This window comes from Tupaia chinensis, unplaced genomic scaffold (genome assembly GCF_000334495.1).
Source record: "Tupaia chinensis unplaced genomic scaffold, TupChi_1.0 Scaffold148488_1, whole genome shotgun sequence".
Lineage (NCBI taxonomy): Eukaryota > Metazoa > Chordata > Mammalia > Scandentia > Tupaiidae > Tupaia > Tupaia belangeri.
In genome coordinates, this window is record NW_006208337.1 from 892623 (window position 1) to 912470 (window position 19848).

Consider the following 19848-nt stretch of genomic DNA (forward strand, 5'->3'; position numbering starts at 1 on the left):
GCAGGAACTTCTATTAATAGATTTCATGGTTTCTACATGCAAAAGGAAAGAGACAACCATCTGAAGCCAATGGGACTCTGGAGGATTTCTTCTCAAAAACCTCCACTCCAGAGAAATATGAGAGAAACTCTCCTCTGAAACTCTGAACACCAGCCTCCCAATATGGACTACAGCACTCTCACCCACTGACGAACAAGGAAAATGCCAGGGAGCTAACACACATCATAGGGAAGCACAACAGAATACAGCTTCAGGAGATAAAAAGAAAAAAAGAACATAGGACCTCCCACCCCAATGACCTGGCAACAGAATTACACAATCCTGCTGCAAGCCAGCCAGCAGGTGGAGCTCCATGTACAATCAAGTCTCCAAAGCCAGGAGGGAGAAAATGCAAGAGATCAGCCTTATTCCAAAAGACTGAGGCAATTGGGCAGTAACTCCCACAACCCCCCAGTTTGGCAGGCAGGGCAGGCACACGTACTGCCTCCTCTCAGACTCAAGTCCAGTAAAATGGTTATCTGCTCCAACTGATGCCACCACAGCTCTTCTGGAGCTCCAACTCCTTCAACTGTTTCACATATAGGCTATGTAAAACCTGCTCTGATCTGCAAGACATTGTTGGTCACTAGTCTTTTCTGAACCACATTGCCAGGGACTCACTTGGGGAATACAGCTGTTCTCTCCCCCTCTTCCCAGCACTACAGAACCCACTCCAAAAAATTAGGAAGTGAGTATTTCTCCAGATGCCTAAAAATCAATGCAGAGGGCCAGTGGTGGTGAGGTGGTTAAGGTGCTAGATTCTCAAGTGGCAGCCTGTGGTTTGAGTCCTGGATCTGGCAACTTGCTTTCTTATTTTCCTTCTCTCCCTCTCTCACTTTGTCTTATGAATTCAGGTGCCCTATAGCAAATTAAAAAATAATAATAATAATTGCAGAAACTCAAGAAATACAAGAGAACAACAACAAAAAAACTCTCCCCTAAAGGAGTACAATAACTTCACCTACAATGGATAAAACACAAGAAATTGTAGAAATGTCAGAAGAAAAATTCAGAATAGTAACTGTAAAAAAAAATAAGAGGCAAGAGAAATCAGACAATCAACTGCTGGAAATAAGAAAAATCATTCCATGATATGAAAGAGAAATTCCTTAAAGAAACAGACACTCTAGAAAGGAATCAAACAGAACTTCTGAAAGATGAAGAATACAATACAGGAAATAAAAACCTCCCTTGAAAGTATTAATAGATTAGACTATGCAGAAAAAAATCTCTGACCCTAAAGACAAAAATTATGATTTAGTCCAAGCTAATAGAAAGAATGAAAAAAATAACAACAACAACAACAACAAATGAGAACAGCGTGTGTGAGGGAACTTCTACACCAGTAAACAGCAGAATATCAACATGAGTATTACAGAAACAAGGACATTGGTGATAGGATAGAAAACTTCTTTTATGAAATACTATCTGAAAACTTGGGTCCTCTCCAGGCAATATTATAGCCAAATTGGCTAAAATCAAAGACAAAGACAATATTTTTAAATGATGAGAGAAACAAGTTAATTACAAAGGTTACCTATTAGACTAACTTCAAATCTCTAAATTGAGAGAATATAGTCAAGGAGAGAATGACAAGACATATTAAAAACTATGAAAAAAAAAAACAACTCTAGGCAAGAATACAATATCTGGAAGAAGTATCCTTCAAATGAGAAATAAAAGGAGAAATAAAAGGAGAAATAAAATCATTCCCAGATAAACAAAAACTGAAAGAATTTACCAATACTAGTTCAAGTCTTTACAAAATACTTAAGGAAATACCTCAGGAAAATGAAAGGGAGACCAAAAAAATAAGAGAACACAAAACAACTAAAAAAAGAAAATGACCAACAAGATGGTAGGGATAAAGTTCACAAATATAAACAATAACCTTGGATATTAATAGATTAAATTCTCTAGTTAAAAAACATAGATTGGTTAGTGGGGAGCTAGTGGAAAAAGCTCAGGAGAAAAACATTAAAGAAACACAAGAATTTTAAGTTCTCAGTTGAAAATGATATATGGGAATATCTTTGACTTGACTACAATATACTGTATGCATACTGTGAAAAACCATACTGTATACCATAAAGATGTATAATGGTTAAATGTAAATAAAAAATAATTTTTAAAAGCTAATTTAAGATTCAAAGTCTGTGAAACAGAAAATAAAAATGATAATGTTACAAACTCAGAGGATAGGATATTTAAAAGAATTATTGGGGCTGACAGGTGTTGCTGTGTTTAAGGGTGGTAGACCTCCACATGGCTGACCATGGTTTGAGTCTTGGATCTGATGACTTGCTTTCTCACTTTCTCTCTTTCTCTCTCACTCACTCACTCACGCTTCCCTCTCTGGTCAATTTAAATAAATAAATAAGTAAAGTTAAATAATTCTTCTTTTAAGAATTATTTATTTAATTTCATTTATTATTTTTAAATTTGCTACAGAACACATGTGCTCACCAGAGAGAGACAGAGAGAGAGAGACAGAGAGGGAAAGTGAGAAAACAAGTCACCAGGTCTGGGACTTGAACCATGGCCAACCACGTGGGAGTCCCGCACCTTAACTATCACAACATCTGCTGGTCCCAATAGAATGACTTTTACAATATTTTCTCAAGATTTAAAAAAAATTAAATAAAAGCCATATTTGATGGAATTTTACTGCAAAATGAAAAAATGTATTATGTCAGAAAATGAATAGCAAATAAGAATATGCATTTTTACTGATTAAATAAATTAATTTATGAAATATTTAAAAAATAAAATACAAAGCTATTAAGAAAAACAATTGCACTCAAATTGAAGAGTAACTTCATGGAAGAGGTGTTGAATATTTTAATACTTAGCAAGCAAAAGTCTTCTCTCTATGACCATATCTTTCAAAGTTATGCCCATATGCTTGTTTTTATAATATAACTGAATGATTAATGTAGACTTTGAGGCATTTGGCTAACACCTGAATACTTAGTATGTGGCAAGGTTTCAATCACAGCTGTCTCTGCTCACTATATAAGTAACTCACCTACAGCTATCTGTCTTATCTCACAGTTTCCTTTTCTGAAAGTTGGGCATAACAATATCTACTTTACAAGAATATTTTAAGGTTCGAGTATAAATACACAGCAACTAGTGCAGTATAAAGTCCAACAGCTGTTCAGTATATGTGAGTTGTTCCCCCTTTTTTTCTCCTTTGAGATAAAAGCCATTTGAAGCTATGTTCTTTTTTTTTTTTTTTTTGGAGAGATTTTCACCGTAGGGCGCGTGCGCTCGCCAGACAGACAGAGAGAGACATAGAGACAGAAAGCGAGAAATCACCCCCCAGGGGGGATGGTCACGCCGCAATCCCTTCTCCTCCATTCTCCTCTTGGGATCTTGGGCACGCACGCACACGCGCCCGGCGTGAGTTTTAAGCCACCGGGTCCGGGACACGAACCGCGGTCGACTACGTGGGAGTCCAGCGACATAGCCATTACGCTAACTGCTGGTTCCCTGTTTTTTTTATATATTATTAAATTAAATAAATTTTTAAAAGGAGCAAGTAAACTTTTCTAATATTCTTGTCACAGAAATAGTTTATATTTTGAGAACATTAGATCCCTCAATCCCCTTCTTATAACTGTATATTTTATAATTAAAGGATTAACTGGGGGCTATCAGGTGGCATTGTGGTTCAGGCACTAGATTCCCACATGGACACCCACAGTTCGAATCCCAGACCTGATGGCTTGAAAATCACAACTAATAGATAAGTAGATAAATAAATAAATAAATAAATAAATGTAAAAAAATAAAAACTGAAAATTCTGTATCATAATATAATTTGTTCCTTTAACAAAGTATGAATTCAAATTATAAGCAATACAAAGGTTCTGTGTGAGAGTTTTAGTTACCTAGCAAACGCAGCCAACCATCCAGCATCTCTATTCATGCAGCATTGATGTTATTCCTGTAATGATTACTTATAGTAGCTTTCAAAAACTAAATGTAGGGAACAGCATATGGCATGGTGGTTTAGTGATGGGCTCCCATATGGTCAACCATGGTTCAAGTCCCAAACCTGGTGGCTTGAATATCATACTGGGCACGTGTGTGTGTGTGTGTGTGTGTGCCCCAAATACCAGAAGAATGTCAGAGAAGGGAATGTGGTGTGGTCATCCCACTACAGTGTGCTTTTTCTCTGTTCCTCTCAGTCTCTTTCTGCCCCTCTCCAGAGAGTACATAAGCCCCATGGCAAAAATCTAAAAAATAAATGAATTCTTGGATCACAGAATATTCTCCCAAAAATAAAACCAAGAAAAAAATTTAAAGTTCAAAGAAAGTGATATTCTCAAAATGCAAATTAAAGTTTTGAACAAATTAGTAGTAAAATTAATTTTTTAGTTCAGTGATGGCAATAATCTACAGTGAATATAAATCCACCATTCCTTTTAGTCAAAACAAGAAAAATACATGAAGCTAACTTTATTGAATACTTCTTTATTTCATTAGTTTAGTGCCTGTTTATGAAATATTAGACAAAACATTAAAATTACAAAGACACTGTTTATTTTTGATATAAAGTTATACACAAGAAAGTCATCTCTGTCAAATAAAATGTGGTGATTAAAAAGCCAGAAATAGATGTAACAGGTAGTCAACCATTGACGTAACCACTGCAGTAAGGGAATATTATGAGAAAAATTTACTAAGCACAGAGGAGAAGGAATTGTAACAATAACAAGAAAAGGCAGACCACACTATAATAGAAATCTTTACTTCCATACTAAAGGAGTTTCTAGAGGTAAAGAGTTTCTAGTCCAGTCTGTAGTGCAAAAAGTCAACAGAAAATATTAAATCATGGCATGTTTTCTGGTATAGTTAAGAAATAATTAATTCCAGTGCATACATCAATGTATGGCAACAGGATCATGAACAATCAGAAATATGATACTACCTAAAGAGCAAAACAAAACAAACACCAGTAACCAACTCTAAAGCAATGGAGATTTATAAAATGTCTCACAAAGAATTAGAAGTAATTGTCTTAAAACTGCTCAATGAACTACAATAGAATACATACGGACAACTAAATGAAATCAGAAAAACAATACACCAAATGAGAAATTCAACAAGGAGATGGAAATTGCTGGGCTGTCGGGAAAGTCATGACACATGTGTTTTTGCATAGAAAAACATAGAAAGATATGTCATGACTTTCCCAACAACCTAATAATAAATAGAACCAAACAGTTCTGCAGGTAAAGAACACAATGATTGACATGAAAAAAACGCAACTTTAGCAGCAAACTTAATCAAACAGAAGGCTCAGTGAGCTTGAAAACAGGTCATTTGAAATTACTCAGAGAGAGGGAATAAAGAATAAAGAATAAAGAATGAAAAAGAGGTGGCCAGTCGGTGGCCTGGTGATTAATACAACTATTTATAAATCTGATAGGAGGAGGATTATGGCATGCCAAGATGTTGTTAAGGTACCTCCCACCTCTCATGAAAGAAAAATAAATAAATAAATAAATAAATAAATAAATAAATAAAAATGGTAAGAATGAGACTAGGTCAGGGTTTTGTTATTTTTTTTTTTTTAAATGTATCTATTTCTTCCATCAGAGAGAGGCAGAAAGAGAAATAGTCAGGTACTCCTTATGAGACCTTCACATCACAATCCATCTCCAGCCTCAGAGAGCCCAGATAATAAGCACAGTTTGTACAAGAAAATCACAGGACATGAACCCAGAACCTTCTGATGAGGTTTCAGGACTTTACAGCATTGTATTATTACTGTATCACTAGCTAGCCCCCTTCAGGCTTACTGATAAAAACTCTTCAACAAAATAATGAAGTAATGCTTTCAAAACTTTGAAAAAAAATTATTTCCAACCTAAAGTTCTGTACAAATTTTCAATCACACATGAAAAACATCTTCAGATATGCCAAGTCTCAAAAGATTATCTTCCATAAATAATTTCTTGTGAAACTACTAGAAGATGTATTCAACCAAATAAGGATAAAAACAAAGAAAGAGGAAAACATGAAACCCAGGAAAAAGAAGCTCTATGCAGGAGAGCAGTTTACAAATTCTCCAAAAGATAGTGAAGGAAAACCTCAGGGTGGCAATGTCCACAAAGCAGAGTGGATGAGGAGTTCAAAGTGGGGCAACAAAGAGCTTGTGGGAAAGAATTCCTCAAGAAAATTAAAGGGACAGAATGCCTACTATGTCTGATCATCTGAGAGAGCTAAATAACAATGAAAACTAAGACTTTATTAACAGAAAGTAAAACTAGGTAATGAGAAAGCCAAAGTAATTACTAAGTCCAAGGAAAACAAAAAGTTGAGAAAGGAAAATAATGATCATTAATATCTGCCTTGGTTATCAATATTATTATTTTCAACTATACAAATGTTGAGTACTTACCTGACCAAACCTTGATAAACTGTACAAGGTGGATGGAAGGACAGAAAAAATTGAATGTGTAGTTGGGGATAGGGAGTGGATGAGAAGAGAGCTCACAATTTACTCTTGTTTAAAAGTATAGCACAAGTATGTGATATGGAGATAATGGTTTTGTAAAAGTCCACTGAGGCGGAAGTGCATGTCCTAAAGAAGGGAAAGAATAAAGCAGCAAAAAGCTATGATTTTTATGGGTCACAGAAATGGGTTATTATCTGTTGATGATAATTTGTACAGTATCCCTACATGGACTAGTGAGAAACGTATTCACATTGGAACATTCACTTTACAAGCTAAGGTATGTATGTGACTGAATGTATAAGAGAGATAAAATAAAATATTTTAAAAAATCAGAAAAAGGATAAAAGTTTTTTAAATCATTCATTCTTACCTTAGGAAGTCCAGACAGTTTGTCATCACTTGTCAAAGAATGACTACTTGCACAAGAAGCACAGTCAGAGATCTCCACAGCACTTTCGCCATCTTCAGACTCATCATATTCATTAGCACTTTCCCTGTCACTGTCAATTTTCCAGTCAATAAATGGTAATTCACCTAAAAAAAATATATAATTTTGAACTTCTCAAATTTTATATTTCCTTTATCTTTTTAATCAATTTTTCACTCTCAGGAATATAGTTTTCCCTCTCTTCACATACTTCTGTAAATTATGTAGCAGCATGAATATATTAATTTCTACTCTCATCTCTAGTCACCCTGTTTCTTCCAACTCTTACCCTCACCCCAATTCTAAGTTATCTTTTTTTGTATCTTTGTAGTTTCTCCAGCTTATTCAATTAAATTAAACATATACTATTCTTTCTTCCTCATTTTTTTACACAGCTTGACTTTTTTCTCTTTACATATTGTTTTTTTTTCCCTTATCAGTAAACAGGAAATATTCTCAAATATAATATTCCAGTCTATGGTCAACCACAGTTTATTTAAATAGTCCTTTATTAGAAAAAACTTTTCAAGTAGTTTTTACTAATTTTTTTCTAAATTTGTTTATTCAGTAAGGAAACAACTAAAGTTATTTCAGTTTTTGTTTACTTCATAAGCATTATCTAGATCCCATTTTTGCAAAATTTTAAGTCAGAAAGTTAAATTATTTTCATATATTAAATAGTCAAGTGTATTGGTTCTAATCTATTGCTTTTAAAGTTAAGAATAATTACTAAATATAATTGTTTGTTTGTTTATTTATTTATTTATTTTTTACCATTTCTTTTTTTTTTTGGAGAGTTGTTTTTTATTTATTTATTTATTTATTTTGCTATAGGGCACGTGTGCTCGCCAGACAGAGAGAGAGAGACAGAGAAACAGAAAGTGAGAAATCACCCGGCAGGGGTATGGCCACGCCACAATCCCTTCTCCTTCATTCTCCTGTCAGGATCTTGGGCACGCATGCACACGTGCCCGGCGTGAGTTTTAAGCCACCGGGTCCAGGATGCAAACCGCGGCTGACTACATGGGAGTCCAGCGACATAGCCATTATGCTAACTACTGGTCCCCTCAATATAATTGTTTTTGAGAGAGAGATTTTTGTTAATAGGGCACATGTGCTCTCTAGAGAGACAGAAAGAGACAGACAGAAAGAGAGAAATCATTCCTCCCACCTACCCCCGGAGGATGGCCGCTCCACAGTCCCTTCTCCTTCATCTCCTCTTGGGATTTTGGGCATGCTCATACATGCCCCAGACTGAATTTCAAGTTTCCAGGTCTGGGACTCGAAACACCGTCAGCCAAGTGGAAGTCCAGCATAATCACTATGCCATGTGCTGGTCTCACTAAACTAAACATAATTCTGAAGTATAACATTTAATATAAACCTCTCCTACAGTATGAGCATACATACTCCCTAAAAACTGCTTCAGCAATTTAAGGCAGCTAGTAAGATATCTTGATCCTATTCCGTAGATTTGATAGTAATGATCTTGCAACTCTTTCACTTTTTGGCAAAGTGAAATAACATTTAAAAAATACAGCTTTGGGGCTAGAAGGTGGTATAGTGGTTAAGGCACTGGACTCCCATGAGGTTCAATGAGGTTCAAGTCTCAGACCTGGCAACTTGAAACTTAAGCCAGGCGTATGTGCCAAAAACCCAAGAGGAGACTGAGGAGAAGGGACTGTGGTGTGATCTTCTCTCACAGAGGGTGATTTCTCACTTTCTGTCTCTCTGGCAAGTCCATGCACCCTATAGCAAAAATCTCTCTCTTAAAACAAAAACAAAAACAACTTTAATACCTGAAAGGCATTTTAAAAAAGATTTTTAAAAATTCAGTTGAAGTTAAAAGAATGGGGTAAACAAGAAAGAAAAAAAGTCTTCTTTAATCAGATACTATTGTTCCAGAAAACATAGTGGAAGTCACTCTAATGACAATAAAGGAGTGGCAGTCAGATCTCCACTGGTGAACTACCTGATAAGCTTTAAAAAATAATACTCCGAAAAGAAGATTCCTCATGGCTCCTGAGAACCAGCGATTTCAGGGCTAAAGAGAAATGAAGATTTCCTACTGATAATTCAGTGTCCAGCCCACAAGCTTGAGTGGTAGGGAGCTCCTCTAGCCTCCTATCTCTGTCTCTGTGTCTCTCTGCTTCTGTCTTCTCATTTTTTGGCAATTTTTCCTTTTAAAAATTTTGTAAGGTAAAGTATTCTCTTGCTTTCAGCCCTGCCTTTTTTCTTGTTAATAATCCCCTCTCCTCCTCCCACACAGGCAGAAGAGGCAAGAGGCAGGCCATCAGAAGATTCCTCATGGCTCCTAAGAACTAGTGATTTCCTGTGGTGCACAAGTGCACTTCGTGATTTTCTATTTTGTGCTTTTAAAAAAAAAAATCATTTTTTTAGTTTTTAATTTTTTTCCTTCCTTTTTTATCTGTTTCTTTGTTGTTGTTATTTCTCTCTCTCTCTTTCTCTCTCTCTCTCTCTCTCTTTTTCTTTTTCTTTTAATCTCATCTCTCCTCTCTTCAATATTCATTTACTGTGTTTCTAGATAGATCTAAGGGAACTACAGCCAAACATTCAAATACTATTAGGGTTAACATATTTCTTAATATCTACTGAATCTGCTGCACAAAGAGATCACAATGGAATGGCAAAGAAATTCCAGATCACAATGGAATGGCAAAGAGATTCCAGATCACCTCTTTCTGCTCACTCCTGTAAATTCAGATTGAACTTCAAGAATTAGAAAGAAACACACCATCCATCAGAAGACTAGAAATCACTGCAGGGCCACAAGAAATATGGGAAAGCAAGAAAACACCTCTCCTCCAAGGGAAAAGAATAACTCCTCTTCATCCACAGAAAGTTCAATGGAAATCATGGAAATGTCTGATAAAGAATTCAGAACATTCATAATGGCAAAGCTAACAGAGATGGAAGAGAAGAGAGACTGCAGAAGAGAAAGGAGAAAGGAGCTGACGAGTTTCAGGAGGTGAGGAAATTCTTGCAAGATCTAAAAGAGAAATTACATACTTTACAAAAGAATCAAATGGAACTGTTAGAGATGAAGGCTATAATATAGGAAGTCAAAATCTCCCTTGAAAGTATTAAAAGCAGACTAGATACAGAAAATAGAATCTCAGACATAGAAGAAAAAATTGCTGGACTAGAAAAATCCGCCACGAAGACAGAAAATGGCCCCCAAAATTTAGAATACTATACAAGAAATACTAGATATCATCAAACGTCCAAACATCTGGATAACTGGTATCACAGAAAGCGAAGAGACTCATAAGGGCATTGGTAATCTATTCCATGAAATCCTGCAAGAAAACTTTCCAAATCTAGAGAGGCACTCAAAGATCCAGTCCCAGGAAATACAAAGGACCCCAAATAGAATCAACCCAAGAAGATCTCCTCCAAGATACATTATAGCCTGATTGACCACAGACAAAGACAGGATACTAAGATTGGCAAGAGAAAAACATAAAGTTACCTATAAAGGATATCCCATCAGGATAACAGCAGACCTCTCATCGGAAACAATGCAAGCGAAGAAAGAATGGGAAAATATATTCAAAGTGTTAAGGGAAAAGCAATTTCAACCAAGAATACTGTACCCGGCAAGATTATCCTTTATGTGGGAAAAAAAGACAAGAACTTTCTCAGATAAACAAAACCTGAAAGAATTGACTAGCACCAGACCAGATCGCCAAGAAGTTCTTGAGGGAGTCCTATATCAGGAAAATTAAATACGGTCACATAGAAATAAGAGTTCAAAAACTAAAAAAATGGCCAACTTAATAATAGGGACAAGTCTGGAATTGAATATTATATCCCAGAATTTAACTGGGAAACTTGGACAATAATAGAAGATGAAGTACATGAGATTGATTTGGTGAAACATTATTTTATAACTTTTGACTAAAACATTGCTGATTTTCTTCTAGACTTTGTTGTCCAGTTTTAAGGATTTGTGTTCTGTCTTGAGCTGTTGATAGGCTCATGTACCTACCATTTGAACAGAATCCTAACCTGTTTCCTGGCTTTAAGTTTTAAGCTAAGTTCCTTAGCATTTCTTTGATTTAAGTTAAAACTGCTTTTCTTGAAATTACCAAGTGAACTTGCTATTGAAAGTAGTTAGATTATTTAAGAAATTGTGTAATCAATGCAATGTGAGGAGGAAAGGAAGACAACTGTAGACACCAGAGATAATGTGAAAAGAGGGTGGGAAAGGACAGAGGGTCAGAAATAGGGGAGAAACTAGAAATGGAAAATTTTTGATGATAGCATGCATGATTAAGCCATTATGCAGTACTTACAGATGGGAAATCACGTTTTGTATGCTGTGACGATGCTTAAGGAATGAATGTAAATTAAGTTAAAAAATTTTCAGAAAAAAAATATTGCAGAAGTAAATTACAGCACATTTGTGACTAGATTCTAGCTTTGTCCATATTTTTAGTTTAACATATTTTGTGAATCAATAAAATATGGAAAAAAAGTTTAGTATGGAAGGGAGAGGGGGAAAGGAAAAAAGTAAAAGTATGCTTAATTGACAAAAAAATAAGAAGCTATTTGCTGATAAGTTATAGAGTAATATCTTTGGCTTGACTGACATGCATAGTGTTTGTGCTGGATAAAGAAATGTTGTAGGGAACCAGCAGTTAGCGTAATGGCTATGTCGCTGGACTCCCACGTAGTCGACCGTGGTTCTTGTCTCGGACCCGGTGGCTTAAATCTCACGCCGGGCGCGTATGCGTGCGTGCCCAAGATCCTGAGAGGAGAATGGAGGAGAAGGGATTGTGGCGTGACCATCCCCCCTGGGGGGTGATTTCTCGCTTTCTATCTCTATGTCTCTCTCTGTCTGTCTGGCGAGCGCACGCACCCTATAGCGAAAACCTCTTCCCCCCCAAAAAAAAGTTGTACACTGTAAAGATGTGATTAAATGTAAATAAATTAATTAATTTTAAAAAGTACATTAGATTTAAAAACTTAGATGTGAATGGCTTTTAAGCAAGATCCCTATTTGTAAGTAAAATTTAGATAAAGTAATCAATTTTAAAAAGTAAATAAAAAGTTCTAAAGAAACTGGAAAAAGAAATCATCAAGGCAAAAATAAGTAGTAAATTAATTATTGGAAAAGACATTAACAATTTAACATAAGGGAATAGGGATCTTACCCATCAAAAAGAGTAAGTATTACAGATATGATTGATGTATTATGCAGATATCACAGCAAAGGAGTTTGGATGGCATCATAGTGTTATTTCTAAGTCTTAAATCTTATGCATTAATCACAAAGAATGTTTGTTTATGAAGAGGTTCATGATTTATTTTGTTATAATTGTGATGTGGTTGTGTCTACTGTCCAACAATATAAGGGATAACACTTAAGTGTATTCATGTTGGGTAAATTGAATTTATAAGTTAAGTGATGTATATGGATTAAATGTATAAAGAAAATAAAAATAAATTTCAAAAAAGAAAAAATACTCCTGGGCCTTCTTATAGCCCTATTGGATTAAGAGTCTCCTGGCTAAAAGAACCAAAATTGCAATTACTTTCCATGTCTAAATTCCATTTAGTTTTGAGGGAGAACATGAGACATCCTACAGGCTGCTGAAGTACCATGGTGAAAGCCACAAGAGCCAGAGGAATGTAGGTACCCTCAGAGGTGCTACCAACATTGTACAGTTGTACAACATTCATTCATTCCTTATTCACTCACTCACTCAATAAAGTAACAGCCTTCTAGGGGTCCACTGTACCATTGTAGACACTTGGAATACAAAATAAACAAGTATAAGAAAGAAACAGCACGATTCTACCTTACAGCAGACCCCAGATAATAACATACTGAGTGCTATAAAATGGCAAGAGAGAAATAAGTCGGGCACTCATGTGGTCACAATAATTTTATGAAGCAAGAAGACTATTATTAGACTAAAATTTGCATTTTACAAATGAGGAATATGAGTATCTAATAAGACAAGAAATTTTACCAAAATATATAATATCAAATAGAGGGAGAAATTTTTGAGGAAAAAATAAGTACCCTGACAATTTTCACTCAGACCCTTCTCAATCTCAGTTTTGGGGCTTTTGCCTCAGAGATTCTTAATCCAATAGGACTACAAGAAGGTCTAAAAACTATTATTTTTAAAAATTCACCAAGTAATTCTGATATGAAGCCTAGCTTGGTAAACACTAGAACAGTGTTGAAGCACACAGCACTGACCTTAGACACACAGCTCTGACGATTATCAATTGTCACACGTATTAATTATGTGATCCTGTGCAAGAGACTTCTCCAAGTCCCAATTTTTAAATGTAAAATAAGGATATTTCTTACTTCATGTGCTATAGTAGATAGCAAAGGAAAATAACATAGATAATATCTAATGAAGTATCTGGGACAAAGCAAAAACTCAAAAAATGCTACCAGGTGTTATTAAAAGGAGGGACCAGCAGATAGCCTAATGGTCATGTCATTGGACTCCCACATAGTTGACCACAGTTCAAGTCCCGGACCTGGTGGCTTGAAACTCAACTGGGCGTATATTCATGTGTACCAAAATGCAAAGAAGAGAATGGAGGAGAAGGGATTATGGTGTGACCATCTCCCCAGGGGGTGATTTCTTCCTTTTTGTCTCTCTCTCTCTCTCCCTCCCTCTCTCTCTCTGTTTCTCCAGTAAGCACACATACTCCATAGCAAAAATCTATCTCTAAATAAATAAACTAAAGTAAAAAAGGAGGAGAGAACTGGAAGTGTAGAGGAGAGAAGCACAAGAAGGGGGGAAAGGAGGAAAGATAAATCATATATGATCACAGTTATCCCAAGGGATTATGGTCAACCACAGTTTATTTAAATAGTCCTTTATTAGAAAAAACTTTTCAAGTAGTTTTTACTAATTTTTTTCTAAATTTGTTTATTCAGTAAGGAAACAACTAAAGTTATTTCAGTTTTTGTTTACTTCATAAGCATTATCTAGATCCCATTTTTGCAAAATTTTAAGTCAGAAAGTTAAATTATTTTCATATATTAAATAGTCAAGTGTATTGGTTCTAATCTATTGCTTTTAAAGTTAAGAATAATTACTAAATATAATTGTTTGTTTGTTTATTTATTTATTTATTTTTTACCATTTCTTTTTTTTTTTGGAGAGTTGTTTTTTATTTATTTATTTATTTATTTTGCTATAGGGCACGTGTGCTCGCCAGACAGAGAGAGAGAGACAGAGAAACAGAAAGTGAGAAATCACCCGGCAGGGGTATGGCCACGCCACAATCCCTTCTCCTTCATTCTCCTGTCAGGATCTTGGGCACGCATGCACACGTGCCCGGCGTGAGTTTTAAGCCACCGGGTCCAGGATGCAAACCGCGGCTGACTACATGGGAGTCCAGCGACATAGCCATTATGCTAACTACTGGTCCCCTCAATATAATTGTTTTTGAGAGAGAGATTTTTGTTAATAGGGCACATGTGCTCTCTAGAGAGACAGAAAGAGACAGACAGAAAGAGAGAAATCATTCCTCCCACCTACCCCCGGAGGATGGCCGCTCCACAGTCCCTTCTCCTTCATCTCCTCTTGGGATTTTGGGCATGCTCATACATGCCCCAGACTGAATTTCAAGTTTCCAGGTCTGGGACTCGAAACACCGTCAGCCAAGTGGAAGTCCAGCATAATCACTATGCCATGTGCTGGTCTCACTAAACTAAACATAATTCTGAAGTATAACATTTAATATAAACCTCTCCTACAGTATGAGCATACATACTCCCTAAAAACTGCTTCAGCAATTTAAGGCAGCTAGTAAGATATCTTGATCCTATTCCGTAGATTTGATAGTAATGATCTTGCAACTCTTTCACTTTTTGGCAAAGTGAAATAACATTTAAAAAATACAGCTTTGGGGCTAGAAGGTGGTATAGTGGTTAAGGCACTGGACTCCCATGAGGTTCAATGAGGTTCAAGTCTCAGACCTGGCAACTTGAAACTTAAGCCAGGCGTATGTGCCAAAAACCCAAGAGGAGACTGAGGAGAAGGGACTGTGGTGTGATCTTCTCTCACAGAGGGTGATTTCTCACTTTCTGTCTCTCTGGCAAGTCCATGCACCCTATAGCAAAAATCTCTCTCTTAAAACAAAAACAAAAACAACTTTAATACCTGAAAGGCATTTTAAAAAAGATTTTTAAAAATTCAGTTGAAGTTAAAAGAATGGGGTAAACAAGAAAGAAAAAAAGTCTTCTTTAATCAGATACTATTGTTCCAGAAAACATAGTGGAAGTCACTCTAATGACAATAAAGGAGTGGCAGTCAGATCTCCACTGGTGAACTACCTGATAAGCTTTAAAAAATAATACTCCGAAAAGAAGATTCCTCATGGCTCCTGAGAACCAGCGATTTCAGGGCTAAAGAGAAATGAAGATTTCCTACTGATAATTCAGTGTCCAGCCCACAAGCTTGAGTGGTAGGGAGCTCCTCTAGCCTCCTATCTCTGTCTCTGTGTCTCTCTGCTTCTGTCTTCTCATTTTTTGGCAATTTTTCCTTTTAAAAATTTTGTAAGGTAAAGTATTCTCTTGCTTTCAGCCCTGCCTTTTTTCTTGTTAATAATCCCCTCTCCTCCTCCCACACAGGCAGAAGAGGCAAGAGGCAGGCCATCAGAAGATTCCTCATGGCTCCTAAGAACTAGTGATTTCCTGTGGTGCACAAGTGCACTTCGTGATTTTCTATTTTGTGCTTTTAAAAAAAAAAATCATTTTTTTAGTTTTTAATTTTTTTCCTTCCTTTTTTATCTGTTTCTTTGTTGTTGTTATTTCTCTCTCTCTCTTTCTCTCTCTCTCTCTCTCTCTTTTTCTTTTTCTTTTAATCTCATCTCTCCTCTCTTCAATATTCATTTACTGTGTTTCTAGATAGATCTAAGGGAACTACAGCCAAACATTCAAATACTATTAGGGTTAACATATTTCTTAATATCTACTGAATCTGCTGCACAAAGAGATCACAATGGAATGGCAAAGAAATTCCAGATCACAATGGAATGGCAAAGAGATTCCAGATCACCTCTTTCTGCTCACTCCTGTAAATTCAGATTGAACTTCAAGAATTAGAAAGAAACACACCATCCATCAGAAGACTAGAAATCACTGCAGGGCCACAAGAAATATGGGAAAGCAAGAAAACACCTCTCCTCCAAGGGAAAAGAATAACTCCTCTTCATCCACAGAAAGTTCAATGGAAATCATGGAAATGTCTGATAAAGAATTCAGAACATTCATAATGGCAAAGCTAACAGAGATGGAAGAGAAGAGAGACTGCAGAAGAGAAAGGAGAAAGGAGCTGACGAGTTTCAGGAGGTGAGGAAATTCTTGCAAGATCTAAAAGAGAAATTACATACTTTACAAAAGAATCAAATGGAACTGTTAGAGATGAAGGCTATAATATAGGAAGTCAAAATCTCCCTTGAAAGTATTAAAAGCAGACTAGATACAGAAAATAGAATCTCAGACATAGAAGAAAAAATTGCTGGACTAGAAAAATCCGCCACGAAGACAGAAAATGGCCCCCAAAATTTAGAATACTATACAAGAAATACTAGATATCATCAAACGTCCAAACATCTGGATAACTGGTATCACAGAAAGCGAAGAGACTCATAAGGGCATTGGTAATCTATTCCATGAAATCCTGCAAGAAAACTTTCCAAATCTAGAGAGGCACTCAAAGATCCAGTCCCAGGAAATACAAAGGACCCCAAATAGAATCAACCCAAGAAGATCTCCTCCAAGATACATTATAGCCTGATTGACCACAGACAAAGACAGGATACTAAGATTGGCAAGAGAAAAACATAAAGTTACCTATAAAGGATATCCCATCAGGATAACAGCAGACCTCTCATCGGAAACAATGCAAGCGAAGAAAGAATGGGAAAATATATTCAAAGTGTTAAGGGAAAAGCAATTTCAACCAAGAATACTGTACCCGGCAAGATTATCCTTTATGTGGGAAAAAAAGACAAGAACTTTCTCAGATAAACAAAACCTGAAAGAATTGACTAGCACCAGACCAGATCGCCAAGAAGTTCTTGAGGGAGTCCTATATCAGGAAAATTAAATACGGTCACATAGAAATAAGAGTTCAAAAACTAAAAAAATGGCCAACTTAATAATAGGGACAAGTCTGGAATTGAATATTATATCCCAGAATTTAACTGGGAAACTTGGACAATAATAGAAGATGAAGTACATGAGATTGATTTGGTGAAACATTATTTTATAACTTTTGACTAAAACATTGCTGATTTTCTTCTAGACTTTGTTGTCCAGTTTTAAGGATTTTTGTTCTGTCTTGAGCTGTTGATAGGCTCATGTACCTACCATTTGAACAGAATCCTAACCTGTTTCCTGGCTTTAAGTTTTAAGCTAAGTTCCTTAGCATTTCTTTGATTTAAGTTAAAACTGCTTTTCTTGAAATTACCAAGTGAACTTGCTATTGAAAGTAGTTAGATTATTTAAGAAATTGTGTAATCAATGCAATGTGAGGAGGAAAGGAAGACAACTGTAGACACCAGAGATAATGTGAAAAGAGGGTGGGAAAGGACAGAGGGTCAGAAATAGGGGAGAAACTAGAAATGGAAAATTTTTGATGATAGCATGCATGATTAAGCCATTATGCAGTACTTACAGATGGGAAATCACGTTTTGTATGCTGTGACGATGCTTAAGGAATGAATGTAAATTAAGTTAAAAAATTTTCAGAAAAAAAATATTGCAGAAGTAAATTACAGCACATTTGTGACTAGATTCTAGCTTTGTCCATATTTTTAGTTTAACATATTTTGTGAATCAATAAAATATGGAAAAAAAGTTTAGTATGGAAGGGAGAGGGGGAAAGGAAAAAAGTAAAAGTATGCTTAATTGACAAAAAAATAAGAAGCTATTTGCTGATAAGTTATAGAGTAATATCTTTGGCTTGACTGACATGCATAGTGTTTGTGCTGGATAAAGAAATGTTGTAGGGAACCAGCAGTTAGCGTAATGGCTATGTCGCTGGACTCCCACGTAGTCGACCGTGGTTCTTGTCTCGGACCCGGTGGCTTAAATCTCACGCCGGGCGCGTATGCGTGCGTGCCCAAGATCCTGAGAGGAGAATGGAGGAGAAGGGATTGTGGCGTGACCATCCCCCCTGGGGGGTGATTTCTCGCTTTCTATCTCTATGTCTCTCTCTGTCTGTCTGGCGAGCGCACGCACCCTATAGCGAAAACCTCTTCCCCCCAAAAAAAAAGTTGTACACTGTAAAGATGTGATTAAATGTAAATAAATTAATTAATTTTAAAAAGTACATTAGATTTAAAAACTTAGATGTGAATGGCTTTTAAGCAAGATCCCTATTTGTAAGTAAAATTTAGATAAAGTAATCAATTTTAAAAAGTAAATAAAAAGTTCTAAAGAAACTGGAAAAAGAAATCATCAAGGCAAAAATAAGTAGTAAATTAATTATTGGAAAAGACATTAACAATTTAACATAAGGGAATAGGGATCTTACCCATCAAAAAGAGTAAGTATTACAGATATGATTGATGTATTATGCAGATATCACAGCAAAGGAGTTTGGATGGCATCATAGTGTTATTTCTAAGTCTTAAATCTTATGCATTAATCACAAAGAATGTTTGTTTATGAAGAGGTTCATGATTTATTTTGTTATAATTGTGATGTGGTTGTGTCTACTGTCCAACAATATAAGGGATAACACTTAAGTGTATTCATGTTGGGTAAATTGAATTTATAAGTTAAGTGATGTATATGGATTAAATGTATAAAGAAAATAAAAATAAATTTCAAAAAAGAAAAAATACTCCTGGGCCTTCTTATAGCCCTATTGGATTAAGAGTCTCCTGGCTAAAAGAACCAAAATTGCAATTACTTTCCATGTCTAAATTCCATTTAGTTTTGAGGGAGAACATGAGACATCCTACAGGCTGCTGAAGTACCATGGTGAAAGCCACAAGAGCCAGAGGAATGTAGGTACCCTCAGAGGTGCTACCAACATTGTACAGTTGTACAACATTCATTCATTCCTTATTCACTCACTCACTCAATAAAGTAACAGCCTTCTAGGGGTCCACTGTACCATTGTAGACACTTGGAATACAAAATAAACAAGTATAAGAAAGAAACAGCACGATTCTACCTTACAGCAGACCCCAGATAATAACATACTGAGTGCTATAAAATGGCAAGAGAGAAATAAGTCGGGCACTCATGTGGTCACAATAATTTTATGAAGCAAGAAGACTATTATTAGACTAAAATTTGCATTTTACAAATGAGGAATATGAGTATCTAATAAGACAAGAAATTTTACCAAAATATATAATATCAAATAGAGGGAGAAATTTTTGAGGAAAAAATAAGTACCCTGACAATTTTCACTCAGACCCTTCTCAATCTCAGTTTTGGGGCTTTTGCCTCAGAGATTCTTAATCCAATAGGACTACAAGAAGGTCTAAAAACTATTATTTTTAAAAATTCACCAAGTAATTCTGATATGAAGCCTAGCTTGGTAAACACTAGAACAGTGTTGAAGCACACAGCACTGACCTTAGACACACAGCTCTGACGATTATCAATTGTCACACGTATTAATTATGTGATCCTGTGCAAGAGACTTCTCCAAGTCCCAATTTTTAAATGTAAAATAAGGATATTTCTTACTTCATGTGCTATAGTAGATAGCAAAGGAAAATAACATAGATAATATCTAATGAAGTATCTGGGACAAAGCAAAAACTCAAAAAATGCTACCAGGTGTTATTAAAAGGAGGGACCAGCAGATAGCCTAATGGTCATGTCATTGGACTCCCACATAGTTGACCACAGTTCAAGTCCCGGACCTGGTGGCTT

At 35.9% G+C, this 19848-nt stretch overlaps 1 protein-coding gene across 5 annotated transcripts in view; it reads right to left on the reverse strand.

Moving 5' to 3' along the window:
* SPIDR (scaffold protein involved in DNA repair) overlaps positions 1–19848 on the reverse strand; it is a 532009-nt gene that overhangs the window by 481028 nt on the left and 31133 nt on the right. For all 5 annotated transcript variants that reach the window (XM_006170451.2, XM_006170450.3, XM_006170449.3 and 2 more), the window contains one exon: positions 6882–7045. In XM_006170451.2, coding sequence (XP_006170513.1) covers positions 6882–7045 — 164 coding nt within the window. The remainder of the gene's footprint in view (positions 1–6881; positions 7046–19848) is intronic.